General features: G+C 41.3%; 1 protein-coding gene and 2 long non-coding RNA genes across 4 annotated transcripts in view; 2 read left to right on the top strand and 1 right to left on the bottom strand.

The window, feature by feature from the left end:
* Positions 1–4,673, top strand: part of LOC125080744 (uncharacterized) — a 35,880-nt gene extending 31,207 nt beyond the window's left edge. The window contains exons 3-6 of one of the 2 annotated variants that reach the window (XR_007121462.1): positions 1,203–1,301; positions 2,286–2,431; positions 3,297–3,513; positions 4,542–4,673. This is a non-coding gene — a long non-coding RNA (uncharacterized LOC125080744). Of the gene's footprint in view, positions 1–1,202; positions 1,302–2,285; positions 2,432–3,281; positions 3,514–4,541 lie in introns of both variants that reach the window. The other variant, XR_007121461.1, reaches the window with a different exon arrangement.
* Positions 3,179–26,996, bottom strand: part of CHN2 (chimerin 2) — a 295,574-nt gene continuing 271,756 nt past the window's right edge. Inside the window, exons 8-13 of the mRNA XM_047694769.1 lie at positions 20,554–20,638; positions 16,235–16,408; positions 12,095–12,172; positions 9,629–9,766; positions 7,905–8,010; positions 3,179–4,962 (exon numbers count right to left, since the gene is read on the bottom strand). Coding sequence (XP_047550725.1) covers positions 4,791–4,962; positions 7,905–8,010; positions 9,629–9,766; positions 12,095–12,172; positions 16,235–16,408; positions 20,554–20,638 — 753 coding nt within the window. The 3' untranslated portion in view covers positions 3,179–4,790. The remainder of the gene's footprint in view (positions 4,963–7,904; positions 8,011–9,628; positions 9,767–12,094; positions 12,173–16,234; positions 16,409–20,553; positions 20,639–26,996) is intronic.
* On the top strand, positions 5,338–7,271 carry LOC125080745 (uncharacterized). Its single transcript, XR_007121463.1, has 3 exons — positions 5,338–5,386; positions 6,601–6,851; positions 6,986–7,271. It is a non-coding gene; the product is annotated as an uncharacterized LOC125080745 (long non-coding RNA).

The raw sequence follows: 26,996 nt of genomic DNA, 5'->3' as shown, positions 1-26,996 counted from the left end.
CTCTTAAATCTCTCTCATATCCATGACTCTTCTCCATCCCTCCTCTGGGGAGCCAAGTTCATGTGGGCATTTTCTCTAACAGTTTCCCGATTCCTTCTATGGTGCCAGTCTTAAGTCTTCTGGTCTACCCTCCCTGTGTCACCAGACAGACCTTCCTGAGTTTGACTTGTGCTTGGCTTGCACGGTTCTTTATTTCCTGGCACAGTCCTCCTTCTTTAATCTCACTTCCCCTCCTCTTCCCTTATACTTCACATTCTAGTTAAACACAGCTCTGTGGTTCTCCAAGTTTCCCGTGCTTCCACGTGTTTATGGTTGGCACCTGCTCTGTCCTCTGCCCAGGGAAGCCAGGGAAGGTCTCGGCAGGGAGGTGAACATGGAGTTGAGACTTGCAGCCTGTGCAGGAAGGTGTGTAACCAGCATGTGGGATCCAGGGCTCCCAGTCTTAGGGAATGTGTACTTCAGTGGGAGACAGACGGACCCACAGTCACAGCACTTTGGGATAAGTGCTGGGTGAGGTCCCTGAGTATGATACCATCTTTTCAACTAAACTTCGAAAAGAAAAATGACTGTGGCTCATTTGCATTCACAAAAAAAGCTAAGTCCTCCAAAGCACGAGATTGAACGTGGTGCCTCCCATGTAACCAAGTAAATCTAAGTGGGACAAAGACATGGATTAGGACATTGTGCAACAGAGCTGAAGACAAGGAAGAGAGGCTTTCTGAATGGCACTCATGAGACTCTCTTTATTGGAATGCATCAGAACAGACCTCATTTGCTCCTTTCTCTTTCCTGAATGTTGGTGCTCCCCAGAACTCTGAACCAGGACTCTCACCTATTTCTCTGTTCTGTGTCCTTGAGTCCTTACATTCAACCCCATGGTTGTCTCCTCCCAGAGCCCTATCTCTAGCCATGGTCTGCCAGTGCAATTGCTCATGAAACATTTGTGCTTAGAAGTTTCACAGCGACCTGTTTCGCTGTGTCCAAAATGGACCTCACCATCTTCCCTCCTTTTCCCACCCCTCCTCTAGACCACCAACTCCTCTTTCTCTCTTCTTTTCAGTAAATATAATGCAATTGTCAAATTAAGCCACCGGGGAATCATCCTTGACTCTTTAATCCAATCTATAACCAAACTTTTTCAATTCTGCCTCCTCACTATGACTCAATTCTAGCTGACTTTGCCTTGCTACCCCCTGATGCAGGCTGTGTCACCGCAGTCCTTTATGACAAGGAGAACATCTCACTGCCTCTACCCTCATTACCTGCATCTGCTCAAATGTCCTCCATGGATCCACAGCCAAGTAACTGATATTTTAAAATTGTAAACTAGATTGTGTCATCTGTCCCTTACAACCCATTAAGGCTAGTGCAACGTGGTACCCTGGATGGTATCCCAGGACAGAAGAGGATATTGGTAGAAAACCCATAAAATCTGAATGACTTCTGGAATTTAGTTAATAGTAATGTGCCAGTATTGGTTTCTTAGTTTCGATAAATGTACCAGTTATATGAGATGTTACCATTAGTGGAGGATGGGTGAGGAGGATACACGAACTCTTTTTAGTATCTTTGCAACTTTTCCGTAAATATAAAACCATTCCAAAATTTAGTTTATTAAAAAAAATTTAGGGGCACTTGGGTGGCTCAGTTGGTTAAGTGTCTGACTCTTGATTTTGGGCTCAGATCATGATCTCAGGGTCATGGGATTGAGCCCCTTGTTGGGCTCTACGCTCAGCAGGGAGTCTGTTTGAGATTTTTCCTGTACCACACCCCCCGCCCCCCCGGCCAGGTACTCTTTCTTTCTCTCTCAAATAAGTAAATAAATCTTAAAAATTAGCGGCACTCATTTCCTTGATGCTACAGTCCAAAACCCTCAACACAAAGAGTTCCTCTCTCTAGTCCGTCTAAATTGAGTTCTTCCAGTGAGATAAGTCTCTTCCTGGCTTCCAAGTATTCAGTGTTTGGCCCCTTAATAAATGCCTGATAAATATTGGTTGAAAATCAATGAACATTACATTTTTAAAATCAAAAGGTTAATTATAAATTTGGGATTGATAGATCTTGGGAAATTCGTAAGCTGAGTTTGGTTTTCAGTAGGAATCAGCACACCCCAGACAACCCGTGAGCTGTTTGTGATATGTGGCTGTCCTATGCTCTTACCTTCCTCCCTCTGCCCTTCCAGCCTGCTGTCCTCGAAATTCAGCACCAGCCCCCTCCCAGCTGTGGAGACCAGGTGCCTATTTATGTTAATAGGAGAAAGAAAAGTCTTTTTCTCCCATCCTTAGGACTGTCTTCTCCCACCCACTCTGCTCCTGTCGGGCCTCCCACAACCCACTTGGAGACAATTTAACAGTGTGTTTCTGGAAACAATGCTGCCTCCTTTCAGGTCTTGACTACTAGTGTTATTCCAATGGTAGGAATTTCAAGCCAGGTAAGAGGAACCATGTCAGGCTGCCAGATGGTTGGGGAGATAAGCCTGGGTGAGCAGGTACAGACTAAAGTAAGGGAGAAGGGATCAGGTGTTGTAATCACATTCGAGAAAAGGAGTCAGGTGACCCTCATTATGTATTATAGAACCCTGTTATAATATCCCTTATTATTACTTGAACTTGGATTTAACCTGGGACAAGCCCTTTTCTTCTCATGCTTCTGCCTTCTCTACCCCCGTTATGTTTCCCCCTGCTAAGTTATCACTCTTAATAATAAGAAATAACTATTACTAATTACTTTAGGTTAACACTTCATGTTACAACCAGAATATTTTCTCCAGTTTTTCAGATGAGCAAACTCTTTCCCAAGGTCATCTGCGCTAATCACCGGGGGATCTGGGATTTGAACTCAAGTCTTTCTGGCTATAAAACTCTTGTTCTGCTCTGCTGCCAATGACCTAGAGGGATTTGCTCTAAACACTGCGTGTCTTAATGAAAAAAACATAAATGCAGCAGGTCTTAGTGATGGGGGAGCATTAGAATCCTAATTCAAGCAGTCTCTCCAGAGGGAAGCTGGAAGAGGGTTGGGCAGCAAGGTGGGGACTCCGTAGGATGTTTGTTTCCTCGAGATGTTTTGGTGATGATAGAAACTCTAGTGCCAAAACCCATCTGGGAACAATGTTTTAAATACTGTCCCCCTAGAGCCCCCTGCCACTCCCCAACACCAGTTTTCTTTGCACGCTCCAAGATATGATAGACAGAAGAATTTAATACATTTAATGCTTTTCCTTCCATTTACACTATCATAAATTACAAAGTATTATTCACTTCACAAAATAAAACCATTTTCAGATAATTTTTTGACAGTATCAAGAAGTACATAAGCTACAACCAACAAATCTGTACACTTGGGAGGGACAATAATAGCAGGGACCCAGCAGAACCATTGTGATCCCCCCGTGTGCCAACAGAGTCCATCCGCATAGCCCGTGGAACTGCCCAGGACGATTGCACTGCCCTCCTCCTTTCAGCTCACTCACCACACAGTGATTCTCTTCTGGTCACTCCAAAACAAGACTAGCCAGTAAGTACATGGGTCATCTCAGACAATCAGAGGAAAAGACATTGTAGTTGGATTTCAGAAAAAAAATTTTTTTTTAAATTTACAGTTTTTAATGCTTTAAATATTTTACCTATGTTACCAAATATAGAGATCTTGCTGTGAAAAAAGCTCATGCTAAGCTAAATTTATAATGAAGATGGAACTATTGTGATCAAATCATATTAAATTATCCCTACAGAGCTACTTTTATCAAGGAACCAAGATTTGTAAAAACCAAACTTATTCATTCTTACTTTTAAAACTAGGCTTGTTTATAAAACAAAAATGGGGAAAAAAATCAGTACAACTTGCCATTAATTGGTTAGTCCCAAGGACTAGCCTGAAAAGGACATAGGGAAAGTGCTAACTTCTTACATGGCCCAGATTCAACCAGTATTCTCACGTCATTTCATGTAAAATGACCACATTCTGCATGTTCTGGGACTATACACACATGATAGGGAGGAAAGACCGACTAATGCCAAAACATACTTTGGGATTTCACAGAATTCTCATGGAAAGAAAATCTGTGGATGTTTCAGACCATCCTACAACTGCTAAAAACATATACTGTACGACTACAAAGATGCCAGTGCTTAACAGCAAAACCTATCAAAAGCAGGGACACAGGTGGCCGGTGAGCTTCCACTGCAAAGCACTGATAAGGACAGAGGTATGTCAAGATAATACTGCATTCACGGTAAACTTTTTCAGGGATCACGGCAAGAAGCAGGACAAGGTGCACAGGGTCATAATCAATGCACTGCATTGAGTTCTATTTGCTGAAATAAAGTAACATTCTTGCAGCTAAAATAAAAATACACTTTACAATATAAGTTTCATTTAACATTTAACATAGAATTGTCTTCTTTTTGTAAGTGGAAAATGTATAACTGTATCAAGTACCTCTATGAATTAAATTCCCTTTTATTACTGATAAGACTGAAGCTTAAAGAGCTACCTTTTTTTTTTTTTTAAATAAGTTAAAGATTTATTAATCACTCTTCCAGCAAAACAGACATCTGTAGGAGGCACAGCAAAGACCCACGGCAGGGCCTTTGTTCACTCTCACCCCTGCTGTTCTCACATGGAGGAGGCCAGTGTCTATGAGACACAGTAGCCGACTTGACAGTCCACTGCGGTCCAGGAAATTCCGTCACTTGCTTGAAAAACAAATCAAGGGTAAGAAGTGCTTTTATTCCTTTTTAGCCTTATCAGCAAGATGGGGCTGGGGCCATTCGTCTCCTTTCCCTGGTGGATTAAAACAAAACATCTTCATTTTCTATTAAAATCTGCACAATCAGCTTTTGGTACCGCATGTCATGGAGGGTGGTGAGGGTGCTGTCCTCGGGGGACCTCATCAGCGTGGGTCCAAACACGATCCCCAGATTTTCAGCATTCATGAGATTGTCCTTTTCATTCAGTGTCACCCTGCAAAACAGACACATCCACAGAGCTGTTACAGACTTCTGGATGAATTTATATACTGGTTAAATACATGTATGCTCCCCCAAATTTCTCCGGTTTGGGAAGTTGTGAAAGAAGATTGAGAATCAGAATTGTAGAAAAGTATTTTTAAAAAGGTAATTTTGGGGGGGTGTCTGGTTGGCTTAGTTATTTAAACATCTGACTCAATTTTGGCTCTGGTTGGGACTGAGCCCCACTTCGGGCTCAGCGCTCAGCATGGAGTCTGCTTGTCCTTCTCCCTCTGCCCTTCCCCCTGCTCACCCTCTCCCATGCTTTCTCTTTCTCAAATAGATAGATAAATCTTTTTCAAAAAGGTAACTTTCTGATTTTTTTTTTTTTTTATTGACATTGCCTTCAGCCAGTGGAAGTAAATTACTTAGTGAATCTGGTAAGAAAATCAGTCCTTCTTAATAAACGTGGAAATGTGATTAGAGGGTACTGGTTGAAAGGGGCAGCCGATTCCTAGCTGGCCCACAGTTCATACACACTTCAGGCTAGGCTTGTATGGAAGTCTTTTCTTTCCTATAGCTGCTTCCTGCTGGTCTGTATGCTCCCAAGCAGGGACGCTGATGGCAGATCTCCGGTCTGCTGGCAGGGCTCATGTCAGCGGAGGAAGGTCACTGTAGGATGAGGCTGCCATGAGCGTAGGAATAGCCAGACCGCTATCACGGGACAGGGGAATGGCTGGAATGTGGCCAAACAGGAAAGCAGTTGGACATTATTTCTAGTTCCCACAGGATGAGGTCTGGAGCAGTAATTATTGTTGGAATTGGAAAGCATCATTTCAACATCCAGATGAGAACAGCAAAGCCTTCAAGAACAAAAGTCAAATTCCAGAATTGACTTCATACCATCCTAGTGGGATAAAATTACAGTCTCCTAGATTCTTTTCAGGAATTGAGGTTTTTTGGATGTTCGTAGTAGGACTAAAAGACAATAGTATTAAAACCTGTTTAGGTTCCGCACAGAGGGCCATCCTTTTGTTTCTATTCTCTTAGAGCTAATTAAACTGGCCACTTAGTATTTTTTTTAGGAAGGCCAATTGAGCTTGCATTATTTTCATGTTGCAAAGCTAAGGAGACAGTAAAGAGGACTACTCTTCACTATCAGCTTGCTCCCATCTCCCCATTGTCAGGCACCATGCCTGGCCAAACTAGACAGTTAGCAAACCCTCCATCATAAGAATACTAAATTATTGGCATTAAAGATTCAACTGGGACATATCAGCATTTTTCCTAATAATTATATTTTGCCTTCCAAACTATAACAATTAGAACTAATTTCTCTCTAAAGAAATTATGGCTAGCTAAAAGCTAGGCTGGCATTCATAGTCTATTACTTATCCAAAAATTGCTCATACTCTTAAATTCAATAGATTAATCAAAATGAAAACCTTCTGAGCTCAATGTTATTATATCTCTGATCACTGTGAATATGAGCAACAATATGTTTTATAAGATTAAAAAAAAAAAACAAAACCAGAGTTTATACAGTATTCTCAACTTGCTTCCTTTCACTTTTGAATGAGTCTGTAAATTAATCAGTGCAGACAATTTTTGGTTCATTTCATCTAAGAATGGGCTACTGCTGTGTGTCTTTCAGAAACACAGAGGAAGGCCCACAGAAAAGCCCTGATCCCTCCAACATCTCAAAGACCAACTCACTGACCTCATTATACATGTACAGTGAAGGAAAGAGATCCAGAGCTGGGTCAATGAGTCTGGAACCAGAGGCTCCAGTGTCCTGCAAATCTCCAAACATCTCTACCCATCTCGTGTACTGTCACACAGCCCAGAGTGGAGCGCTCTCTGGTTGGTATCCTCTGAGATGCCTCACCGTGATCCCTACTTCTTGTAAGTCATACTCCTGTGTGATCCCTTCCCCTAAGGGATGGGCTGGACCTAGGGACTTCTAACAGAAGATAGCAAAAGCAACTGGATGTCACTCCTGAGGTTAGGTTACAGAAAGAGTGTACCCTTTGTCTTAGGTGCTCTTGCGTGCTTGCTCTAAAGGAAGCCAGCCGCCATATTGTGAGCCGCCCAAGGGGAGAGCCACAGGGCAGGGAACGGAGGGTGGCCTCCAGCAAATAGTCGGCAAGAGAATGAGGCCTCCGGTCATGCAGCCTCCAAGGAACTGAATCCAGCCAACCACCTCGTGTGTGAGCTTGGAAGCTCATGCTCCCCTAGTTGAGCCTTTAGAAGAGATGACAGCCTGGCCATCACCTCCAGCACAGCTCAGTGGAGGCCTTGACCCAGAGGCAGCCAGATAAGCCACACCTGCATTCCTCATCACAGAGACTGTGAGATAATGAATCTGCATTTTTTAAGCCTCCAATCTTGGGGGGGGGGGGCGATTTGTTACTTGGTGATAGGTCACCAATCCATCCAGAAAACCAAGGGATCAGGACGGGAATGTGCCTGCCCAGACGCAAGGTAGGCTCAGGAGTCTGGAACTAGAATGAGCAGGAGGAGGAAGATTAGAACAGAGTACAGGGCTTGTGTAGGAAGCATATGCTGACATGGAGGCAGTGTGGACCAATGGTTAAGGCTGAGCGTGGGCTCTCGACCAGACTGCCTGGATATTAATCCTGGCTCCAGCTTACCTCTTCATAGCAGGTATTTTACCTCCTTTAAACATCAGCAATCTCCTCTGTAACCCGAGGCCCTTAAACATACCCACCTCACAGAGATAAGCCCCGTAAAGTGGGAGGTGCCTCTCCAGTCATGGAATCAGGGTTCTAGCAGTTATGAATGGGGCTGGCCTAGCAAAGGCAGCAGAGTTCATTTTACAGGAGAGCCTGTCCCCTTAGCGGGTGAGGGAGGAAGATTGGGAGCTCCTCCTAAGGCATTCACTGTCCCAAGGCAGACAGGGTTTACAGAGGATGTGTCAAGGAGCTGTTGGCTTACTTCTTGAGATGGATCATCAGATATCGGAGGGTCTCATAGTGGGCCGGGGGCAGCAGCATCAGCACGTCATGGACGGCTTCCAGCCTCTCATCCGCATTGGAGATTTCTGGGAAGAGCCCACAGAAGCAGTTAGTGCAGTGCTAGAACATCAAAGTTTTCAGAGAAGTAAGAAGAAGTTTGGTTTGTTCTGGTGACAGGTGGAAGGGAAGTCTAGTAAGTTCATGCAATTTCAGGTAACATTTCACTTAATCAAAGCATTTGTATCTTGCCTGATTCCAGAAAGGGTTGGAGGTTGGGAACCACACACGTGTTGAACACCCAGTGGGTGGGTGAAAGGAAGCTGGGCCTGGTCCTTGTCCCCCAGGAATCTACAGTCCTGGAGATGTTTGCAGGTGGCACGGATGGCTTTGCTCATCTTCTGAATGCTGGACTTGCTTGAAATCTCAATATCATGAGCTCTAATTTAAACTGGACCATACTTTGTAGGGTTCTCCTACAGCTGACAAGCCTTTTCCTGGAAGGCTCCCATGACTGAATGCACTTTATGACACAAGGGGCCTGGCCCAGGAACCCACCGGCGCAGCTTGCATTGATGGCGCCATTCATCAAAGTGTTGGCATGGTTAACTGCGCTGTACAGTCTGGGTTAGGAAGCAGATACTAGGCACGTTCACAAACAGAGGAAACATGCATGCTTCTGCTTTTTAGGGCTCTGATTGGTATTAGCAGTCATTCAAGGAACGTTCCCCTGCCATTTCTGCTGGGGCAAAGGGTGCTGGGCTGCCAGAACCTTCTTCACCCAGGACCGCCAGGACCCAGGAGAGAATGCTCTTACCAGGAATAGGGGCCATGGCTCATCAGGAAAGTGCATCTTGTGCTAATCCCAGCCTGACCACATTTGTCCCCAATGGGCATCTTATTATTATACTTACCTTTAAAGATCTTTTTCATAAGAAATTCCTCAAAGGGTGCTTGATTGCTATGTCATACCTTCCAGCACCTACGCTCCCCTTCCTTCCTATGTTCCTGGGCAAAGGGCAGCACCGCTTCCCACTCCCTGCCCCCTACCTCCCACCCTAATATGGTCCTCTCTCCTGATACCAGTCAACCCAAGTACCAAACACTAATGAGCAACCATGGGCTGAAGGAAGACCAATGATGATGATGTTCGGTTCCTGGCCCTGAGTGCTCAGCTCTCAGACACTAGCTTTCCTACTCATAAGCCGCCTCATCAGGCAGATGAGTAGATGGAGAATATTATGGAGCGGTCCCGGTACAGCCCGTGCCATGGTATTATCAGTTGTGAACATCAGTGAGCAAAGCTTGGGGTCTAACTTTAATTGATTAGCAACGAGAGTGTGCTTAATGGATGAAAGTAGCTAATCTATATAGTCCTCATTGGAGAAAATCTGCTTGTTTACTCCAGACTCATTTTTGTTTTTGATATATAACAGAGTAGGCCCGGCCAGTTCCAGCAGAGAAGAGACGAAATGGAGAGAGAACTGCCTGGCGCCAAGCTTCAGCGGTGTGGAGGTGGCTTGGGACTTGTTCAACTCAGCTGGTGAACTAGGCCTGGTTTTCTAGTCACTGTACCATCAGGCCCTCACTCGGCAAAGTGAGTGCTCATGGAATAATTTAAACAGTCCTGAGTTTTCATTTTCTTGAAGTTAAAAGCATTCTACTTCGCAATTTGGTACAAATAAACGGTTAGTTCTCAATACTTACTCGCTGCTTCGATAAATTTGGGGTAGGTGTCATAGGTGATAACAGGAATGGGTAGGTCTCTGAAGTAAAGTTTAAGGGCTCCAGTGATGATGTTTATGTCTGGATAGATGTTGGCAGATATATCTGCCTTTTCACCATCTGAAAAACAATCAATGATCCAATTCCTAATTAGGATCTATTTTGTCAAGTTAAAGAAAAAAAAAAAGTCCAACAGTGACTGCAGTGTGCCCATAGAAGTCCCAGCTGACTACTCTTCCAATAACACCAATGTGCAGGAAGTAACAAAAAGGTTTGGAGAGAGGGATTTTGGGGTCTGAGGGTAAGTGTAGCCAAAAAGGTAGTGAAATCGACTTATTGTAGTTCTTTGGGCCCAGCCTCTGGTAATTTGCTAGGCTGAAACCTAGCATAGTGATTCATATTCTAGACACAAACATTCATAAGAGAATAATAATCTGATCTGAAATAATAAAAATCAAGCTTTAACTAGCCGCACCAGCATTCTTCGAATTTGAACATCACACACACATAATTGCTGAATGTTTTCAGTTTCTATTGTCTGTCACAGGCTCACTGACATTTCTCTTATCTTGGTTCTCTCTCTTCTGTCCCTAGGACTTTAATCTGGGAAACTCCAGTCTTCCCTCATGTATGGATAATGTTCTATTCTAATCATGTTTGCAATCATTCCGAAGACATTTTTTGACTTTTTGTTTTACCATTAGTAAAAATCAGTCCAATTTAATTGTTGCAGACTATACATTTTTTGGATAAGAAAGTTTCAATCATATCGAGATGATTAGCAGTTTCTTTTACATGGAGAATTGAAGGAAAGCACAAATGTCTCAGCAGATTTGGTGCTGAGGATAAAAAGCTGGCATACAGAAAGCAGTGAGCATGGCAGATGGGTCACCCGATCCCATTATTTACATATTTAACAAATATCTATTGAGATTCTACCCTGTGGCAGGCACTGTTAAGCACTGGTAAGTCAAAGAAGAAAAGACATACTCCCTTCAAAGAGCCCTAGTCATTCTGGGAGTCAGGCAGGCAACTCCATAGTTATAAGGAAATGGGAAGCTTGCTAGGCTGGAAACATGAAAACATGGTGGGGGGAGTGGACACAGGAAAGGACAATGGGACTCTTAGGTCAGCTTGAGGATGAATGACAGAGGAAAGACTTGAGTGGACACTGACTAATAGGTGTTTTCCAGGTAGATATGAATGAATTTTAGAACAATGTGAGCCAAGGTACTTGTTCATGAAAACAGGAAAGGTGTATTTGAGTATAGCTGAGGCACAAAGCAGCTGTGCCAAGGTCAGGGCCAAGGAACAGACCATGAGCCTGAAAAGACAGGGTGACCAGATCATCAGAGACCTTGTCTAGTGTTCTCCAGAGTGAAGGTTCTATCTAGTAGGCTAGGGGTTCTAACACTTGACGGGATTTACTACCATTATTTGGACCATTCAATAGAAATACTAGAAAGAAACACTAACTTAGAAAGATATGGAAATCCCCATGTTCACTGCAGCAGTAGTCATAAAAGCCAAGACATGGAAACAACCTAACTGTTCACTGATGGATGAACATAGAGGAGATGCAGTATATAAATATATATAATGGAATATTATTCAGCCATAAAAAGGAGTGAAATCTTGCCATTTGTGGCAAGATGGATGGACCTTGATGGAATTATGCTAAATGAAATAAGTCCGGGACAGCAAAAGAAATACTGTATGATCTCTCTTATACATGGAATCTAAAACAAAACAACAAAACCAAGCTCACAGATAGAACAGGTTGGTGGTTGCAGGAGACAAACAGGGAAGGGTGGGAAACATGGCTGAACTGCTTTTTGTTTAAATGAATTGAATAAAAATTAATAAAGACATACAGATTCTTGGGCTCACTTAACTTTCTGAATGAGTCCCCAGGGCGGGTCCTGGCAATCTGTACTTTTAACGAGCTCTCAAGTTCTTTGACCTAAGAGATAGTATGGCCTAGGGAGCGTTTGTCTCAGTTGTAATTAACAAAAGGTGTCACCTTCTAAACTTCCACTGGTGTCCCCTGTTTCAGTGCTGGACATACCCCCATCCTATGCTCTCTTCTTTGGAATTTTGGGGGAAGGAAAGGAGGTGCTAAGATCCTCAGGTGGGGGTACAGAAGGACATTCCGGGACCATGTGGACCAACCATAGATGTTAGGCAACCAAATCAAGAATCATGATGGTACCAAAGGCTGGCTTCCCATTCAAGAAGTATTTTAAACTCACTTCCCCATGTGGTCACTTATCCACAACTTTTAAGGGAACACCTCTCCCGGAAAGGCAGAGGGCTATGTGATTCGTAAACCATCATTCCTCGGCTTCCTGAGGAACAGCTCTGAAACCCATTCCCACTATGAATAATGTCTGGTTCCAAGAGAAAGCATACTTAGGTCCTCTGACCTTTGAAAGAGCACAAGCCCACCTCTGTCAAATGCCATTTTGACATCTTCGATGTGTTCAGTGAACCCGGAGACTCTGTAAAGGCCTTCCGACTTCAATCCTGTTGAAAAAAGAGACTTTAGCTTCCTGAAACATCTACAAAGGACTCTAATTTCATATTTACATTGTGAGCTATCAGGAAACGAACAAATAGTCAGTGCTCTTGTATATTACACACGCTCACATCAGAAGCCGGGCTTGTCCCTCTCTGTTTCCAGGTATGTCTGTCTTCATTTGCTTGTGCTGCAATGGAGACCTCAGGGATCTGGTCTTCTTCCTGCCCGGTTTGCACAGTGAGCCCCTATTTAAGATTCTCATCAACCACGGTCTCCTGCTTCCTTGTTCGTCAGACTGCTGGATGAGATTTTGCTGCTTCGCAGCAACCTGGCTCCTTCCCAGCAACCTCTTAGCCTAGGAGTCACACTGTGTGCAGCACGGTGCTAGGAACACACATACACATGGATGCTTGCATATTATCCTGATTTTATTGAAACGATCTAAATTTTATAGCCTTTTCAGTTTAGTCATAAATAGGATATGTTCAATGTTTAAATACGATTGAATTATTATACCTTGAAATATCATAAAGAGGGAAAAATAAAAATTTAGTGATGATTCTGGGAATTTGATCCCTGTATATCTGGGCTAAGAAAGGGTTGTGGTTTCTGCTCAAATCTTACTGATTTGTTAAGATATGTCCTAAGGCCGGTCCAGGTCCAAAAAGCATCAGAAGGGATAAAGGGTCAGATTGTAGACGTTCCAAGTCCAAAAGAAGCTGCTATCAAACTCCAGCTACAGTAAGAACGCATGCACAGAGAGCTTGTACAGCTGGTGCGGGGTACTCTTGTCAAGCTCTTGGTCATGTACTTTCCTGTTCTTCATTTCGGAAACATCGACCAAGTACATGCTATCTGCCGTCTGTAAGGGTCTGCGTCAGGGGCAACTGGCCCACATGAATCCTGCCACCCTTCCTCCTGGGACAGTCCGAGACCTTCACAGATCTCGGGCTTTGTCTCCCACTGAGCCGCACTCAGTCTCAGAACTCGTCTCAGTACAGTTGCCCAGGCTGCCAACATTGATCCACTGGCTCAGCTCACCAGAGGAGACCTGGCGTCATCGTCCTCTAGTTGGCAGTCCATGTGAACATGCCTCACTATGGGCGTGACCTGCACACAACACAGGCAAGGCACGCAGGAGCACAGTGTGGTGAACACTAACCCTGCCTGTCTGCTTGTGGAAGGGTCCATGAGAAAGACCTTCTGGAAGAGCGATCTTTGAAGGGAGTCATGAAGGATGGACTAGAGTTTGCCAGAGCAGCAGAGGCTTCCAGCTCTCCTTGCAAAATCAGCTCTCCCCTTCCTCGGCTGCAGTGGAACCTCCGATTTGCTGAGCAACATCCATGGCTGTGGCCAGGCCATTCTGGCTAATGTAAAGAGAGCAGAATTGATGTGCATGGCACTGGGGTTGTAGACTTGAAGAGGAAGAGCACGCCCTGCTGCCCTTGGTTGGAATGCAGAGGAGACGGCGGTGACCCTTTGGGAACGTGCAGATGAAGGCAGCTCTCGAGGATGGCGGAGCAACAGCCACACGCCTGGGTTCCTGCCCTTGGGGAGCTGCTCACCTCGCCCTAGACTGCTCCCAGGGCCTGGACCGGTACTGGAGAGAGAGAGATTTCTGTCTTGTGGGAGACACTATTGTTTGGGGGTCTCCGTGCCAGCAATGAGGCTGGCGGACGGACACATTCAGAGGTGGAGTTAGGATAGGTGGTAATTCCAAGAAAAGGCAGAAGGAATAACATTGGCCGAGTCCTGTATGTTGGGCCCCGTGCAAGGGCGTTTACATGGATCAGCTCTTCTTAATCCTCGCAGCCACCTTATGACTGATTCCATTCACCTTATGGGTGAGGAAACATATTCAAATGGAGCAGGTAACTTGGCCAAGGTCACGCCACAGCGAGTGTGAGACCAGGCTGGGAGTCTCACTCCAAGTCCGTGATCTTTTCATTCTGCCACATCATGCAGAAACTAATGGCCATGAAAGAGCCTTTGCAGAACAGTAAGGGATTTGCCAGGGATGAAGATGAGGTAAGACTTTGGCAGAAGCGGCAATGAAGCTGGGGACGGGAGTCATGTGAATTTCTTCCAGCCCATTCTCTGATTCTGCTCCCATGTGCAGGATGCTGAGGCCTACGGCTCCAATCCCTTTGCTCTGAGTCCCCTGGCACACATTCCTGCTTTGGGCTCTTCTAGCTCTTGTGCTAGGCGAGCTTCGTGCTGTGCTTCCCCTGGACACGGTGGGTAACTTCGCCAGAGTTTTCAGTCGCATCTGATGAGGATCAGCACAGGACGGTCCCAGCTTCTCCAGGGAAGCTGAGGTCCTGAGTGGAGGCTCCAGAGGGCCTGATGATCTGACCCCAAATCGCAGAGCCCTCTAAGCAGTAGGACCCAGGGATAGTTTTCCCAGCTCCTCACCCAGAGTCAGGGCACCGCTTCTCAACTCTTACCCAGCTCAGCCCCTGTAGCAATACCTTCACCAGATCCCAAAGCAGCTACTAAACTCCAACAGGCCCAGGAATCAAAAGGCAGCTGGCACTTACAGTTTGAGATGAAATGAGAAAGTCTTAAGGAAACAGAAGAGCTCTAGTTTTCATCCTGCACGGAAGAGGGAATGGTTTCCTATCTCTAAAAGGCTTGGAGTCATGAGCTTATAATGCCCTCTTTTGTTTTGTTTTGGAAAGAATGGAATAGTTAGCCAATGCATAAATATCTGTGGAATAATTTACACCAGTTTGGACACAATAATGGACACCGACTACAGCAGGGAACCTACACAGCAAAGATGGTTAAAGCCTCTGGGCTTTACATGGTCCGGTTATCGAAGTTCTATCCAGCCATCTAACTTCTCCCCAACCAGACTCGATCCAACACATCACTGAACATTTTGATACTGAAGAGCAGCCAGACAAAGCACACAGCGAAGAAAGAGGACCCAAGAATACTAGGAAGAGCCTTCTCATTGAAATGTTTCTATTTTCTGCGGCTACTACTTCTTTTTTTAAAAAAATATTTATTTATTGGGGCTCCTAGATGGCTCAGTTGGTTGCACTGCCAACTCTTATTTTGCCTGTCATGGTCTCGGGCTTCTGGGATCGAGCTCTGCATCAGGCACAGAATTCCATGCTTGGCATGGAATCGGCTTCAGGATTCTCCCTCTCCCTCTGCCCCTCCCTGCTTGCTTGCTCCCTCTCTCTCAAGTGAATAAATAAATCTTTTTAAAAAAGATTTATTTAGTTATTTACTTGTGTGTGAGAGAGAAAGCATGTGGCAGGGAGGAGCAGAGGGAGAGGGAGAGAGAGAGAATCTCAAGTAGACCTCCTACTGAGTGAAGCCCCATGCAGGGCTTGATCCCACATTCCCAAGATCACGACTTGAGCTGAAATCGAGAGTCAGACGCTTACTCTTATAAGTAAGTGACTGAGCCACTCAGGCACCCCTCTTCTGTGCCTTCTTGATTTTTCATTGCACAGATCTTTTTAATCTCTTAACTCTCTTCTTTGAAAGAAACAGAACCAATCCTAGCAGTGAATTTCTCTATGGTAGAAAATGTAGGTGTTGATCAACAGTTTCTTTATCTTATATAATGGGATCACTTGTTAAGACTCAATTCAAACCTCATCTCTGCCATAAACATTTCCTGAATTGTCCTCAAAGCACATTGAAATATCTTTCTCTGTGACTCCATCGTGTTTTGAATATACACATTTATTTATCACCTCTGATTCTGCACATGGCAATATGAATTTCTGGAAGGTAGGAACTGTGACTTTTGTATCCTCAATGTGTAGCAGATAATAAATGCTTAACAAATGTGTGTTGGCTGCATATATGCAAGGTTTAGGTACACAACAGAACCTGATGTAGTTGGCTAGATTTAGCACGCGCGCACGCACGTGTGTGTGTGTGTGTGTGTGTGCGCGCGCGCGCGCGCGCGCTGGGTCAGAATGTTTCCCCAACATCAATAGTGGAGAGAGAGTCAATTTAAAAATTGTAAGAAAGTTTCCTTGACAATAGTAAAAACAAACAATAAAAACAAAGTCACTAAAATAAGGAGTTTTTTTCCAAACCTCTTGCTTCAATCTCCCGTATGCATATGTCTACCACCATGGGTCTTTGAGTGTTGTGAGCCTTTACAAGTGTTGTGAGGTCACAGCAGTACACCTTCTTGATCCTCTTGAGATCCGGCTGACAGTCATTGGGAACGTGCTTGGAACACTGTTTGTGTACATTCAATCCACAGTCTGTAAACAAAGAAGCCACATTAGCCTCGCCTGCCCTTTTGTCAAAGCCCAACCCAAATTATATGTTACCAAAAATAAAAGTGGAAACACCCAAGGGTTTGCTGTATCTTTCTGGAACATCTATCCCATTTAGAGGTAATACTCTTCACAAGTATGAGTATGAATCCATCTTTATTCACAAAGCTTAAATAATTCCATTTTTCTCATTTAGCCTTTTTTGTTGCTGGACCATAAGAATAGAACATTTCACTGAGATAGTTTTGGTGATTAGCTGGGTTGTTTGTAGGGGTTTTTTTTCCCCCCTCTTTTGGGACTTGGAAACTTTGGGTCCACATGTAGATGTTTGGGTTTAGAATCCCAGAGCTAGTCTTGGCTCATAAAGGGTACTTAGGACTTTTGCTAGGTTGTTTTTCTAAGGCCATGGATTCTCCTTTAGTGGAAGACATGATTACTCTCTCTGTAGGAATCTTTAATCTTTGATCTGAGGGACCCATGACCATTGGTATCTTCTTCCCTTTTCCTGAAGAGCTGCCCATGGTTTCCAGTACCTTCCCCTTGTTGGGCAGTTTGGGTGGACAATTTTTCTTTCTACTTGCCTTACTTTGACACCCGTGAGTGGAAAAAATGTCTTACTAGATACTGGAGTACCTGAGAGTTTACAATTTAGAACAATGCCATGTAATGTGATGATTACAGTAATTATTTATAAAGCTCGTATCAAGATCCAAAGCTAAAAAGGTACTTTTAAGTTCAATGAACACATTAAAAGCCTTGTTAGTGGTTGGTATTCACGGACATTGAATTTCTCAAACAATAACAAGACAGTCTAGATTCTGGAAAATAAAAATATAATGCTGAAGTTGTTCAAAGAATGTGCTAATAAAAACACGTTTTATATGTTTATATATTATATGTATATATATACATGTGTTTATATATATATATGGCATACATATAATACCATAATTACCTATTTAGCAAAAAAGCACTTAAACACACCAGTGATTTGAGAAAATCTAAACTTTGATAAAATCATCAAAAATTATTTTTAAAAATCATTACATCATTTAAATAATTTTTTTTAAAATTTCTTTTCAGTGTACCAGAATTCATCATCTATGTACCACACACAGTGTTCCACGCAATACGTGCCCTCCATAATACCCACCACCAGGCTCACCCAACCTCCCACCCCCTGCCCCTTCAAAACCCTCAGATTGTTTTTCAGAGTCCACAGTCTCTCATGGTTCGTCTCCCCCTCCAATTTCCTTCAACCTCCCCATGTCCTCCATGTTATTCCTTATGCTCCACAAATAAGTGAAACCATATGATAATTGAATCATTACATCATTTTCATGTAATTTTTAGACTGAGTTCTGTCTACCCTCCTTCCAAAAAAAAAAAACCAGTTCCAAATCATCTTGGCTTTATCAACATGAGAAATTCAACAAAGCTCAAGTAAACTTCAATAGTATTTTGATAGATCAATTTGTAGTTGTGAATTTGGGCCAACTGAACCAAATAGAACTGATTTATTTTCTTCCTTGGATCCTCTTTTGTAAAATAAGGATGATAACAGGATCTACTCCTGGGAGTATCATAAGGATCAGCTAAATTCGTCTCTCTAAACTCTGAAGAGTGATGAAAACTACATGCGAGTAAAATAAAAGAAACAGCAAATATGTGAGAAAATACAAGGGTACCCGGCCAGCTATTCTGTTATTTCATTAGTAAGTTTTACTACATTCTTATAAACTTCATTTAAAACAATTTTTTAAAGTTGTGATCAAATATACATAACACAAAATTTACCATTTTTACCGTTTCTAAGTGTACAGTTCAGATGCATTAAGTACCTTCATGTTGTGTGCAACTGTGACCACCATCCATCTCCAGAACCTTCCCCTCCCAAAACTGAAAATCTACCCATTAAACAATAACCCCCTAGACCGTCACAACCACATTCTGCTTTCTATTTCTATGCGTTTGACTACTGTAGATACCTCATGTAAGTGGAATCATTAGCATTTGTCCTTTTGTGACTGGCTTATTTCACTTAGCATGATGTCCTTAAGGTTCATGAACATTACAGGATATGACAGGATTTCCTTCCTCTTTAAGGCTGGGTGATATCCCATTGTATTGATATACCACATTTTATTTATCCATCGATGGACACTCTGATTGCTTCTACCTTTTGGCTATTTTGAATAATGCTGTTATAAACACAGGTGTACAAATATCTGTTTGAGTGCTTGCTTTCAGTTCTTTGGGTATAGATCCAGAAGTGGAAATTATGTGATAATTCCATTTTAAATTTCCTTATAAACTTCAATTTAAGATTAGGATCTGAAGCAATAGTGGATTTCTGTAGAGTTAAATACTGGCATTTCATTAAAATTAGGATGTTTTGTAATATATAAAAATATTCAGTATTTGCAAACTACTACAATTCCATATGCTAAAAATAAGGTCTAGTTCAAATCAAAAATAGTTAAAATATGTAAAATACCGAGAGTTGAGAGGGAGTGATGGCTGTTCTTAACCTTTAATGACCAAGTTTCAATTTTCCTGCTGCTCAGAGGAAATATGAGGCCAAACAGTGGCCACTGGAGAATATTAACATTATGACCTCAGAATATATTTTATTAAAAAAAAAAGAAAAAGAAAAAAACAAGAAACTTTTTACCCCAGGGGAAGTTGCTATTCACAGCTAATCCAAACTCCAGAGTTTTGTTCTCTTCTAATATTGACTTTGGACTGATTTACTACACAAATTGGAGAATACTAGCAATTAGGATATTTCTGGTAGGTGTAATCTGGACAGCCCGAATTAATGACCACTGGGTGATTCAGATAGTCTACCACTTGACACAGTGGTTGAGCCATGAGATGCGTCGTAACTCCCAGGTGAGTAAGTCTTTTGTGTTAATTAGGTTATCTGGAACATTCCTGGAGAGGCTGCCTCTGAGCCTGTTTGCTGCTTGTCTCCTGGATCTGTAATGGGGGCAAGTAGCCTTAAACCACATACACAAGTGCTACTTGACCCATCCTGGTACCACTGCTGGTGATTGCTGTATCTACACTGTAGAAGCTAAGGTAGCCCCTTCTGAGCAGAGAAAGGATTTAAGGTCCCACAGTCCTGTGAACCCAAATGGGCAGTATGGCCAAGGAGCTTATCTTAATGTAGTATCATTAGCTTATTTTAAATGCTTCCTAAGAATTATTATTATTTTTTTTAAATCATACTCTAGTAGCAAGGAAGAAATCAGTCATGGTGTCGGTGGAAACCCAATCAGCATGCTATGGGAGGCTATTCTTGCTCCTGGCGGGACTGCCTGCCGGAAAAAGTGTGGCAAAGGTGAATTCCGCCCAGTTAAACAGGAGTTTGGCAATTCTTTGCTCTTTTGTTAGCTGGATTTTAATAAGATGTGCTATGTGCTGTTAGAACTAGATGCGCGCACCCAGTGCTAGGTGGAAAAATACCTAAGGTTTCAAAGTGCTTTGAAGATATGCGATATCCAATCAAGGTCTTTAGTTGCAAAGCTAATCTGATAGCAGAAAAATTCTGAGCATGGGTTCTGGAGCTGAATCAATTTTCTACCATGTACTATGTGGCCAAGAGTGATTAATGATGGCCTCTAAGCCTCACTTTCTTCATCTGTTCAGTGGGACGAGTAATTGCATCTCTTTAAGGTTTGTTGGTGAGACTAAATGGCATGATGGATAGAAAGCACTTAGCTCAATGCCTGGTGTGTGGGAAAGGTTCACCAGTATTTCTGTTTTCATGCCTTGCCTTTTGTAGTAAAGTGGGGATAGAAAAGAAATGTGGTTTCTCTAGCTTTGCCATTCCATTGGAATTGATTTCTTTTTAAGGACCACTGCCTCTTTTGGGTGGTGGGTAGGTGCATAAGGAAATATACTTGGATTTTTTTTCTCTTCTTGCATAAACATGATATTCCCTTTCATTCCAGCAGACACCTAGAACAGTCTCTCCATTAAGCAGAGAGAGGACTTGAACCTTCCAGAAAGCTAGACTTTTGAGCTAATCTGGATCTGTTTCCCAACTCTGGAGAAATGATCTCCAGCTCAACATTATGTCACTTTATATAAATGGAAAAGGATGAAGAAAGGTCTGTGTCTACCTGAGCACCGAACCCCTTGGGCGATGAGCCCCCACATGAAGTTGGCACAGTATTCACACCAGTGCGGGCCTCGGAATGTGTGGACCTGTGATCCAAAAAGAAGAAAAATGTCAGAAAATTCAGTTATATGAAGGCAGGTGGCCTTGGACATGAAACACATAGATGATATCAAGAAATGAAGACTTTAGTGGGAGTGAGCATCCCTCACTGGGCCTTTTCCTTCCAGTGGGTGGAGTTACAAACAGACCAGAAAAAACAGAGATATGCTTTGATCTCTGAAAATCCTCTACCGATTCACTGTGCCCCAGGCCAGAGTCACAGAGGAATGTGGAACAGCAGTAAGATTATAGAGCCATGCCGTCAGCTAAGGAATGAGACTCTCACCACCCAAAACAAGGCACCGTGTAGACGAACCCAAGATAGCCTGGGCCGGTCACCATAACCTGCATTTAGCTCTGCAAGTTCTAGAATGCAGGACTCAATTATTGCATCCTTTTGACCAAAGTAGCTCCATGTGTAGAATATCCAGACAGGAATAAATAAGACATGATAATGGGAAAATTAGAAGGTTCCAAGGCTTTGAGCCACTTCCAAAAAAACCCAAAACAAAAAACAAATAAACCTAAAAACAAAAAAATTGGCATTAAAAAAAAAAGGAGGGAGTTGGCTGAAATGAAAGCTAGTGATAGGGTCTACAGAATTGCTTTCCCCAGAGACAGGGTCCAGATTCAGCACTACAGGTGTGGCCTATGAGTGTGTAACTTGAAAGTCCTCTCTGATTGGCCCAGTTGTGAATCTCATTGGTTGGTGCCCCAGCCAGTTAAATATTTTGAATATCATGAAGTAAGGATGGTTTTATCTTTAATTATTCAGGTACAGGTCCTCTTGTGATTGGACCATGTATTAAGTCATGATTTAAAACAAAAACAAAACAAAACAAAGTACATGTTCTCTAGCACCAGTGAGCTTCAAGACACAGAACTAGGGGATTCCTTGAAAGCAAATGTGGCCAGCGTAAGCCAAAAACCACCACAGGCAGTCTACTTGGAGACATAGAAACCCATGTGAAAATGTTTTGAATTTTTACAAAATTAAAATATTACGAGACATTACTAAGAACTTTCAAAGTTTAAAGCCTCCATTAACTAGTAAAAGAAATACAGAAAATATTATCTTTTTTAATAGACTGGGAGGCCAGTCTTTTTTTTTTTATTTTAATTTTTAAAATTTAAATTCAATTAATTAACATACAGTGTATTTTTAGTTTCAGAGGTAATGTTCAATGACTCAGTATGCTAAATTTGGTTAACACAAAAAAATATGAGAATGGCAACTATGGGTACAATTTGGGAAGATGCTCATCAGAGCTCTACTTAAAAAAAATCACTTCGAGGTCTTTATGTACACATGCCACTAATTGTATATATGTAAAGGGGCAAACCAACAGATCTGGTTTCCTCCTCCTGGAACTTACAGATTTGCAAAGGCAAACAGAGTGAGCAAGTTAAAAAATTAAACTTTAAATTAAATTTAAATTAAAATTAAACCATGACCATAGTTTCTACGCAACAAAACTAAGTTTTGGTATTTTAGTTTGTCACATGCAAAGTGTCCAGTAACTATTTCTGCTTTGAAAAACAATGGGGGGAAAAAAAACGACCTCTCAGAATTGTTTTTACTAAAAAAGGGTAATTACGCTGTAAGGAAATGGCACTAAGATATGACAAAGCCTCCTCATCGGAATGCAGAGAATCTATCCCAGAGAGCACATGTACTCACACAGAGTCAAGATGCCATGGTTCATTTAGAGGCCTCCTCAGATTAAACATGGTCTTTAAAGAATCCCTCAGTAAGGGGTTCTATTGGCAGCTGAAGATTTTCTAAATTTAGTAATCAAAGGTTTCTTAGTATTATTTTACTAGAAAGGCTCTAAAGGGATGGTGCTGGTTAATTATGGCAACAAAGTTGATGGTTAATATACTACTGAAATTGCAAGATCAATAAAATAAAATAAAATCATACGAGGGCTATAAAAAAAAAAGTTGAGACTTAAGAGTCTCTCAATGTTATCCATAGTGGTCAGAAAAGCTTCTCTTGGAAAGTGACCTCTTGAAGGAGAGGAAGGGCCAGTCTGGTAGGGGCAAGGTTGGAGAGCATTCCAGGCAGAAGGAGTCTACAGAGGTCCTGCAGGAGCCAAAGAATTCGGTGTGACTGAGGAATGAGGCCAGTGAGGGCCAGAATACCAGAATGAGGGGAGGGACCTGGCTGAGGTTGAAGGTAGGAAAGGGCCTTGAAGGTTTTATTAATGAGCACAGATTTTCTTTTAAGAAGCTCTTAAGGATTTTAAGTAGGAAGACGGTTAAAAAAAAAAAAAATATTCTGACCACCATGTTGAAAACAGATGGGAGAGTATTCATAGTGAAAGAGATTCAGAATCTAGTTGGTAGTTTCTGGTTGAGAAAGGATAGAGGCCAAGATCAGGGTGCTGGAGTTGGAAATGGGAAGTGGAAGGATTTGAGGCATATTTTAAAGATAGAATTCATAAGACTTTGTAATAGAATAAATATGGATCTTTGAGGGAGAAAGGAATGAAGAATGACTTCTAGATTCTAGCTTTAAAACCAAGTGGATGGTGATGACATTTGCTGAGATAAGGAAGATACTTTTGGGGGGAGAAATTCAAGAATTGAGCTCTGGCCAGTTTAAAGTTAAATATGTTGAGCTCAAGCAGGAATTCACACATAATTCAATAGCTCAGAGGAGGAGAGAGGGCTGGATGTATACATTTGGCTACCCCTGACAAATAAATGGTACTTAAAATTGTGTCAATGGATAAAAACTATTAAGCATAGAGGGTAGAAAATGAAGAAAATAGAGCTCAACCCAAGTCCTCCGTGCTCCAACAATTAGAAGCAAGAGAGTCAAGTGATTCAGAAGCCAAAATGTGAAGAGTATTTTAGGGAAGAAGTAGTCAACCATGTTCAATTCTGGGAAGAGGTCCAGTTAAATGAGGACTGAACAATGATTCAGACACATGAAGTTATAAGTAACCTTGGCAAGAGTAATCTCTTTGGATCGGTGAGGGTGAAAGTCATACTTAAGTGACATGAAGAATAAATGGGAGGTAGGGAAGTGGAGAAATGTGGACGCAAATTTGTTAAGTTTGGTTATGATGTCCAGCAGAGCAACAAAATAGCTCCAGGGAGATACAGAAATACGGGATAACTTTATTTTATTTTTTAAATAAAAGATGGGAGACATTAGGGCATGTTTACTTGTGGATGGAATTGATGTAATATGTACAAGAGACTGGAAATGAAGAAGCGAAGGAATGAAAGAGTGATGATCTTGAAAAGCTGAGAGATGCTGGGCTTTGGGTCATATATGGAATATTCAAAAAGAGGAACAGTTGAGATCTTTCTAGAATTAGTAAAATCACATCTTCAGATTCAGAAAAGCTAAGCGAGTCTCAATTCTGGTAAACTGAAAAATTATCTAAACTATATAGATTACATAGAAACTGCAGAATACCGAAGGACAAGCAAAATCCTTAAAAAAACAAAAAACCCAACCCCAAAAAACAACCAAAAATCCCCAAACCAAGGGGCGCCTGGGTGGCTCAGTGGGTTAAAGCCTCTGCTTTCAGCTCAGGTCATGATCCCAGGGTCCTGGAATCGAGCCCCACGTCGGGCTCTCTGCTCAGCTGCTCAGCAGGGAGCCTGTTTTCTCCTCTCTCTCTGCCTGCTTCTCTGCCTGCTTGTGATCTCTGTCTGTCAAATAAATAAATAAAATCTAAAAAAAAAAAAAATCCCCAAACCAAAAAGAACCCCAATAGGTTATTTTTACAAAAGGATGGCAATTATGATGAAAACAGTTCTCTTCCACAAAAGGAAGCTTGTAGATTATGGGAAAATTTCATCAAAGTGCTCAGAGAAGATTACTGCCAACCTAACTTCTATACCCAGCTAATTATCATTCAAGAGTGAGGATGAAGCAAAGATATTTTCCAGACAAATGTCAAGAGTGTTTACTCACAGATCCTTGCTCAGAGAAATACAATGGGATATATATATGTCTATAGGAAGCATTCTGAACCTAGTGGGAAAGAACAGGATACAAGAAGCCATGGTGGGCTAGAAATTAGCAACAGAGGTTGATCTAATCAAGCTCTGTCTGCATAAAACAATAACAAGATGACTAATTTCAGGGGACTTAAAAACAAACTGAAAAAATGGCATGGAAGATTGGAGGGGCTTAAAAATGTTAAAGCACTCTACAGTTCTCATCACTTGGGGTATGTAAGTAGAGCTGCTAATTAAGGAAGATTTTGAGTTAATGACATATGTATTAGAATTTTGTGTCTATGCATAAAGAGTTGGATGGAACCTATAAAATGTGTAAGGAAAAAGAAATAAAGATTTGATCAAGCCAATAAAAAGCAAGAAAGAAGGAACAAAGCCATAAAAAAAGCACAGTAAATACGGGGTGGTGGGAGGGGGGGATCCTTATACAATTCTAATCACAACACATATCAATGGTCCTAACATCAAATAAAAGACAGAAATTTTCATATATTCAAAAAACACTTGCAAGAAATACACTCAAAACATAATGTAATAGAAATGTTGAAAGTGAAGGGCTAGAAACAACATACATAGCAAATGCTAGCCAACAGAAACCCCAAATAAATATCTTGATATAAAAAATATATTTTCTTTATTAGTGAAAAAGATGGTCATTACATAATAATTAGAGATTTAATTTTACCCTAAAGATATAATAATCCTGGGGCACTGGCATGGCTTAGGCATTAAGCATCTGCTCTCGGCTCAGGTCATGATCCCCAGGGTCCTGGGATCAAGCCCTGTATGGAGCTCCCTGCTCAACAGGAAGCCTGCTTCACCCTCTCCCATTCCCCCTGCTTGTGTTCCCTCTCTTGCTGTGTCTCTTTCTGTCAAATAAATAAATAAAATCTTAAAAAAAGATAATAATCCTGAGCTGTTATGTACATGACAAAAATATAAAATATGGACTTCTCAAAAAATATAAAGCAAAAATGGAAAGAATTACAAGGAGAGATTGACAAATCCATAATCATAACAACTTTAATATCCACAGAAATTAATAGATCAAATAGATAAAATATACTGGCTATAAAAAGGACCTCATACGCAACAAGTCATAGTATAGGTGCTCTTTCAAAACAACGCATGAATTGTTTATGCAACCTGACCACAAACCAAGTCTCAACATATAGTAAGGAACTGATACACTAGAGACCATATTCTGACTAATTTTTTTAAATTTTGTTTAATTTAATTTTATTTAATTCAATAAAATTAAAGATATATAGTAAACACCCAAACCCCAGCATATTTGGAAATTTAAAATAATTCTCCAAATTCAGCAATTTTAAGAAAAAAATCTTAATAGAAATATTTGGAATCAAAAGACAAAACATTCCTTATGGGGTACAGAAACTTTAAATGCATATATTAAAAATATTAATTTATTTAAAAATTTATTTAAAAATTAAAAATATTAAAAATAAAGGTTGAACATTAACAAGTATACTATTTAGGAAGCTAGAAAATAACAAAGTGAGACAAAAAATAATAAGATTATTACAGAATATAATGACATAGAAAGAAAAGATAAGAAAAAAAACCCTAAAAGGTAATTTTAAAATATTTCTAAAATAGGCAAAACTTGGGCAAGATTGATCAAGAAAAATTTAAGTGATAAAGAGAACCTAATGCAAATTCAGTGAAGATAGGAAATACAAATCTAGAGAATACTAGCTTTATACTAACCAAGTTGTAAGTTCTATGATGTGGATAATTTTCTTAAAGATTAGCAGTTATAAAAATGACCCCAAATAATATAGAAAACCTACATTCAATTATATCCATTAAGTAATTGCATCTGTAGTAAAAATTTTATCCTCAAATAGTTAAAGGTCACAAATGATTTTCTTAAGTTTTAGCAAATCTTTTTTTTTTTTTAAGATTTTATTTATTTGACAGACAGAGATCACAAGTAGGCAGAAAAGCAGGCAGAGAGAGGGGGAAGCAGGCTCCCTGCTGAGCAGAGAGCCTGATGTGGGGCTTAATCCTAGGACCCTGAGATCATGACCTGAGCCGAAGGCAGAGGCTTAACCCACTGAGTCACCCAGACGCCCCAAGTTTTATCAAATCTTTAACAAACAAATCATCTCTAAATGATAGACTATTCTAGATTGGCGGAGAAAAAAAGAAGGTCCAGAATTCACTTTATGAATATAATTTTTACTCAAAAACTATACAAAGACATGAAAGTAGGATTATAGGTCAATTTCATTATGACCATAAATGTAAAAATCCTAAAAAAAAATCCTACTGAATGTATCAGTATTATTTTAAAATGTCATGACCAAGTGGGTTTATTTCAGGAATTTAAGGTTG

Source organism: Lutra lutra, chromosome 11 (assembly GCF_902655055.1).
Source record: "Lutra lutra chromosome 11, mLutLut1.2, whole genome shotgun sequence".
Lineage (NCBI taxonomy): Eukaryota > Metazoa > Chordata > Mammalia > Carnivora > Mustelidae > Lutra > Lutra lutra.
Note: the sequence above shows the minus strand (reverse complement) of the source record. Positions and strands in the feature narration are given on the sequence as shown.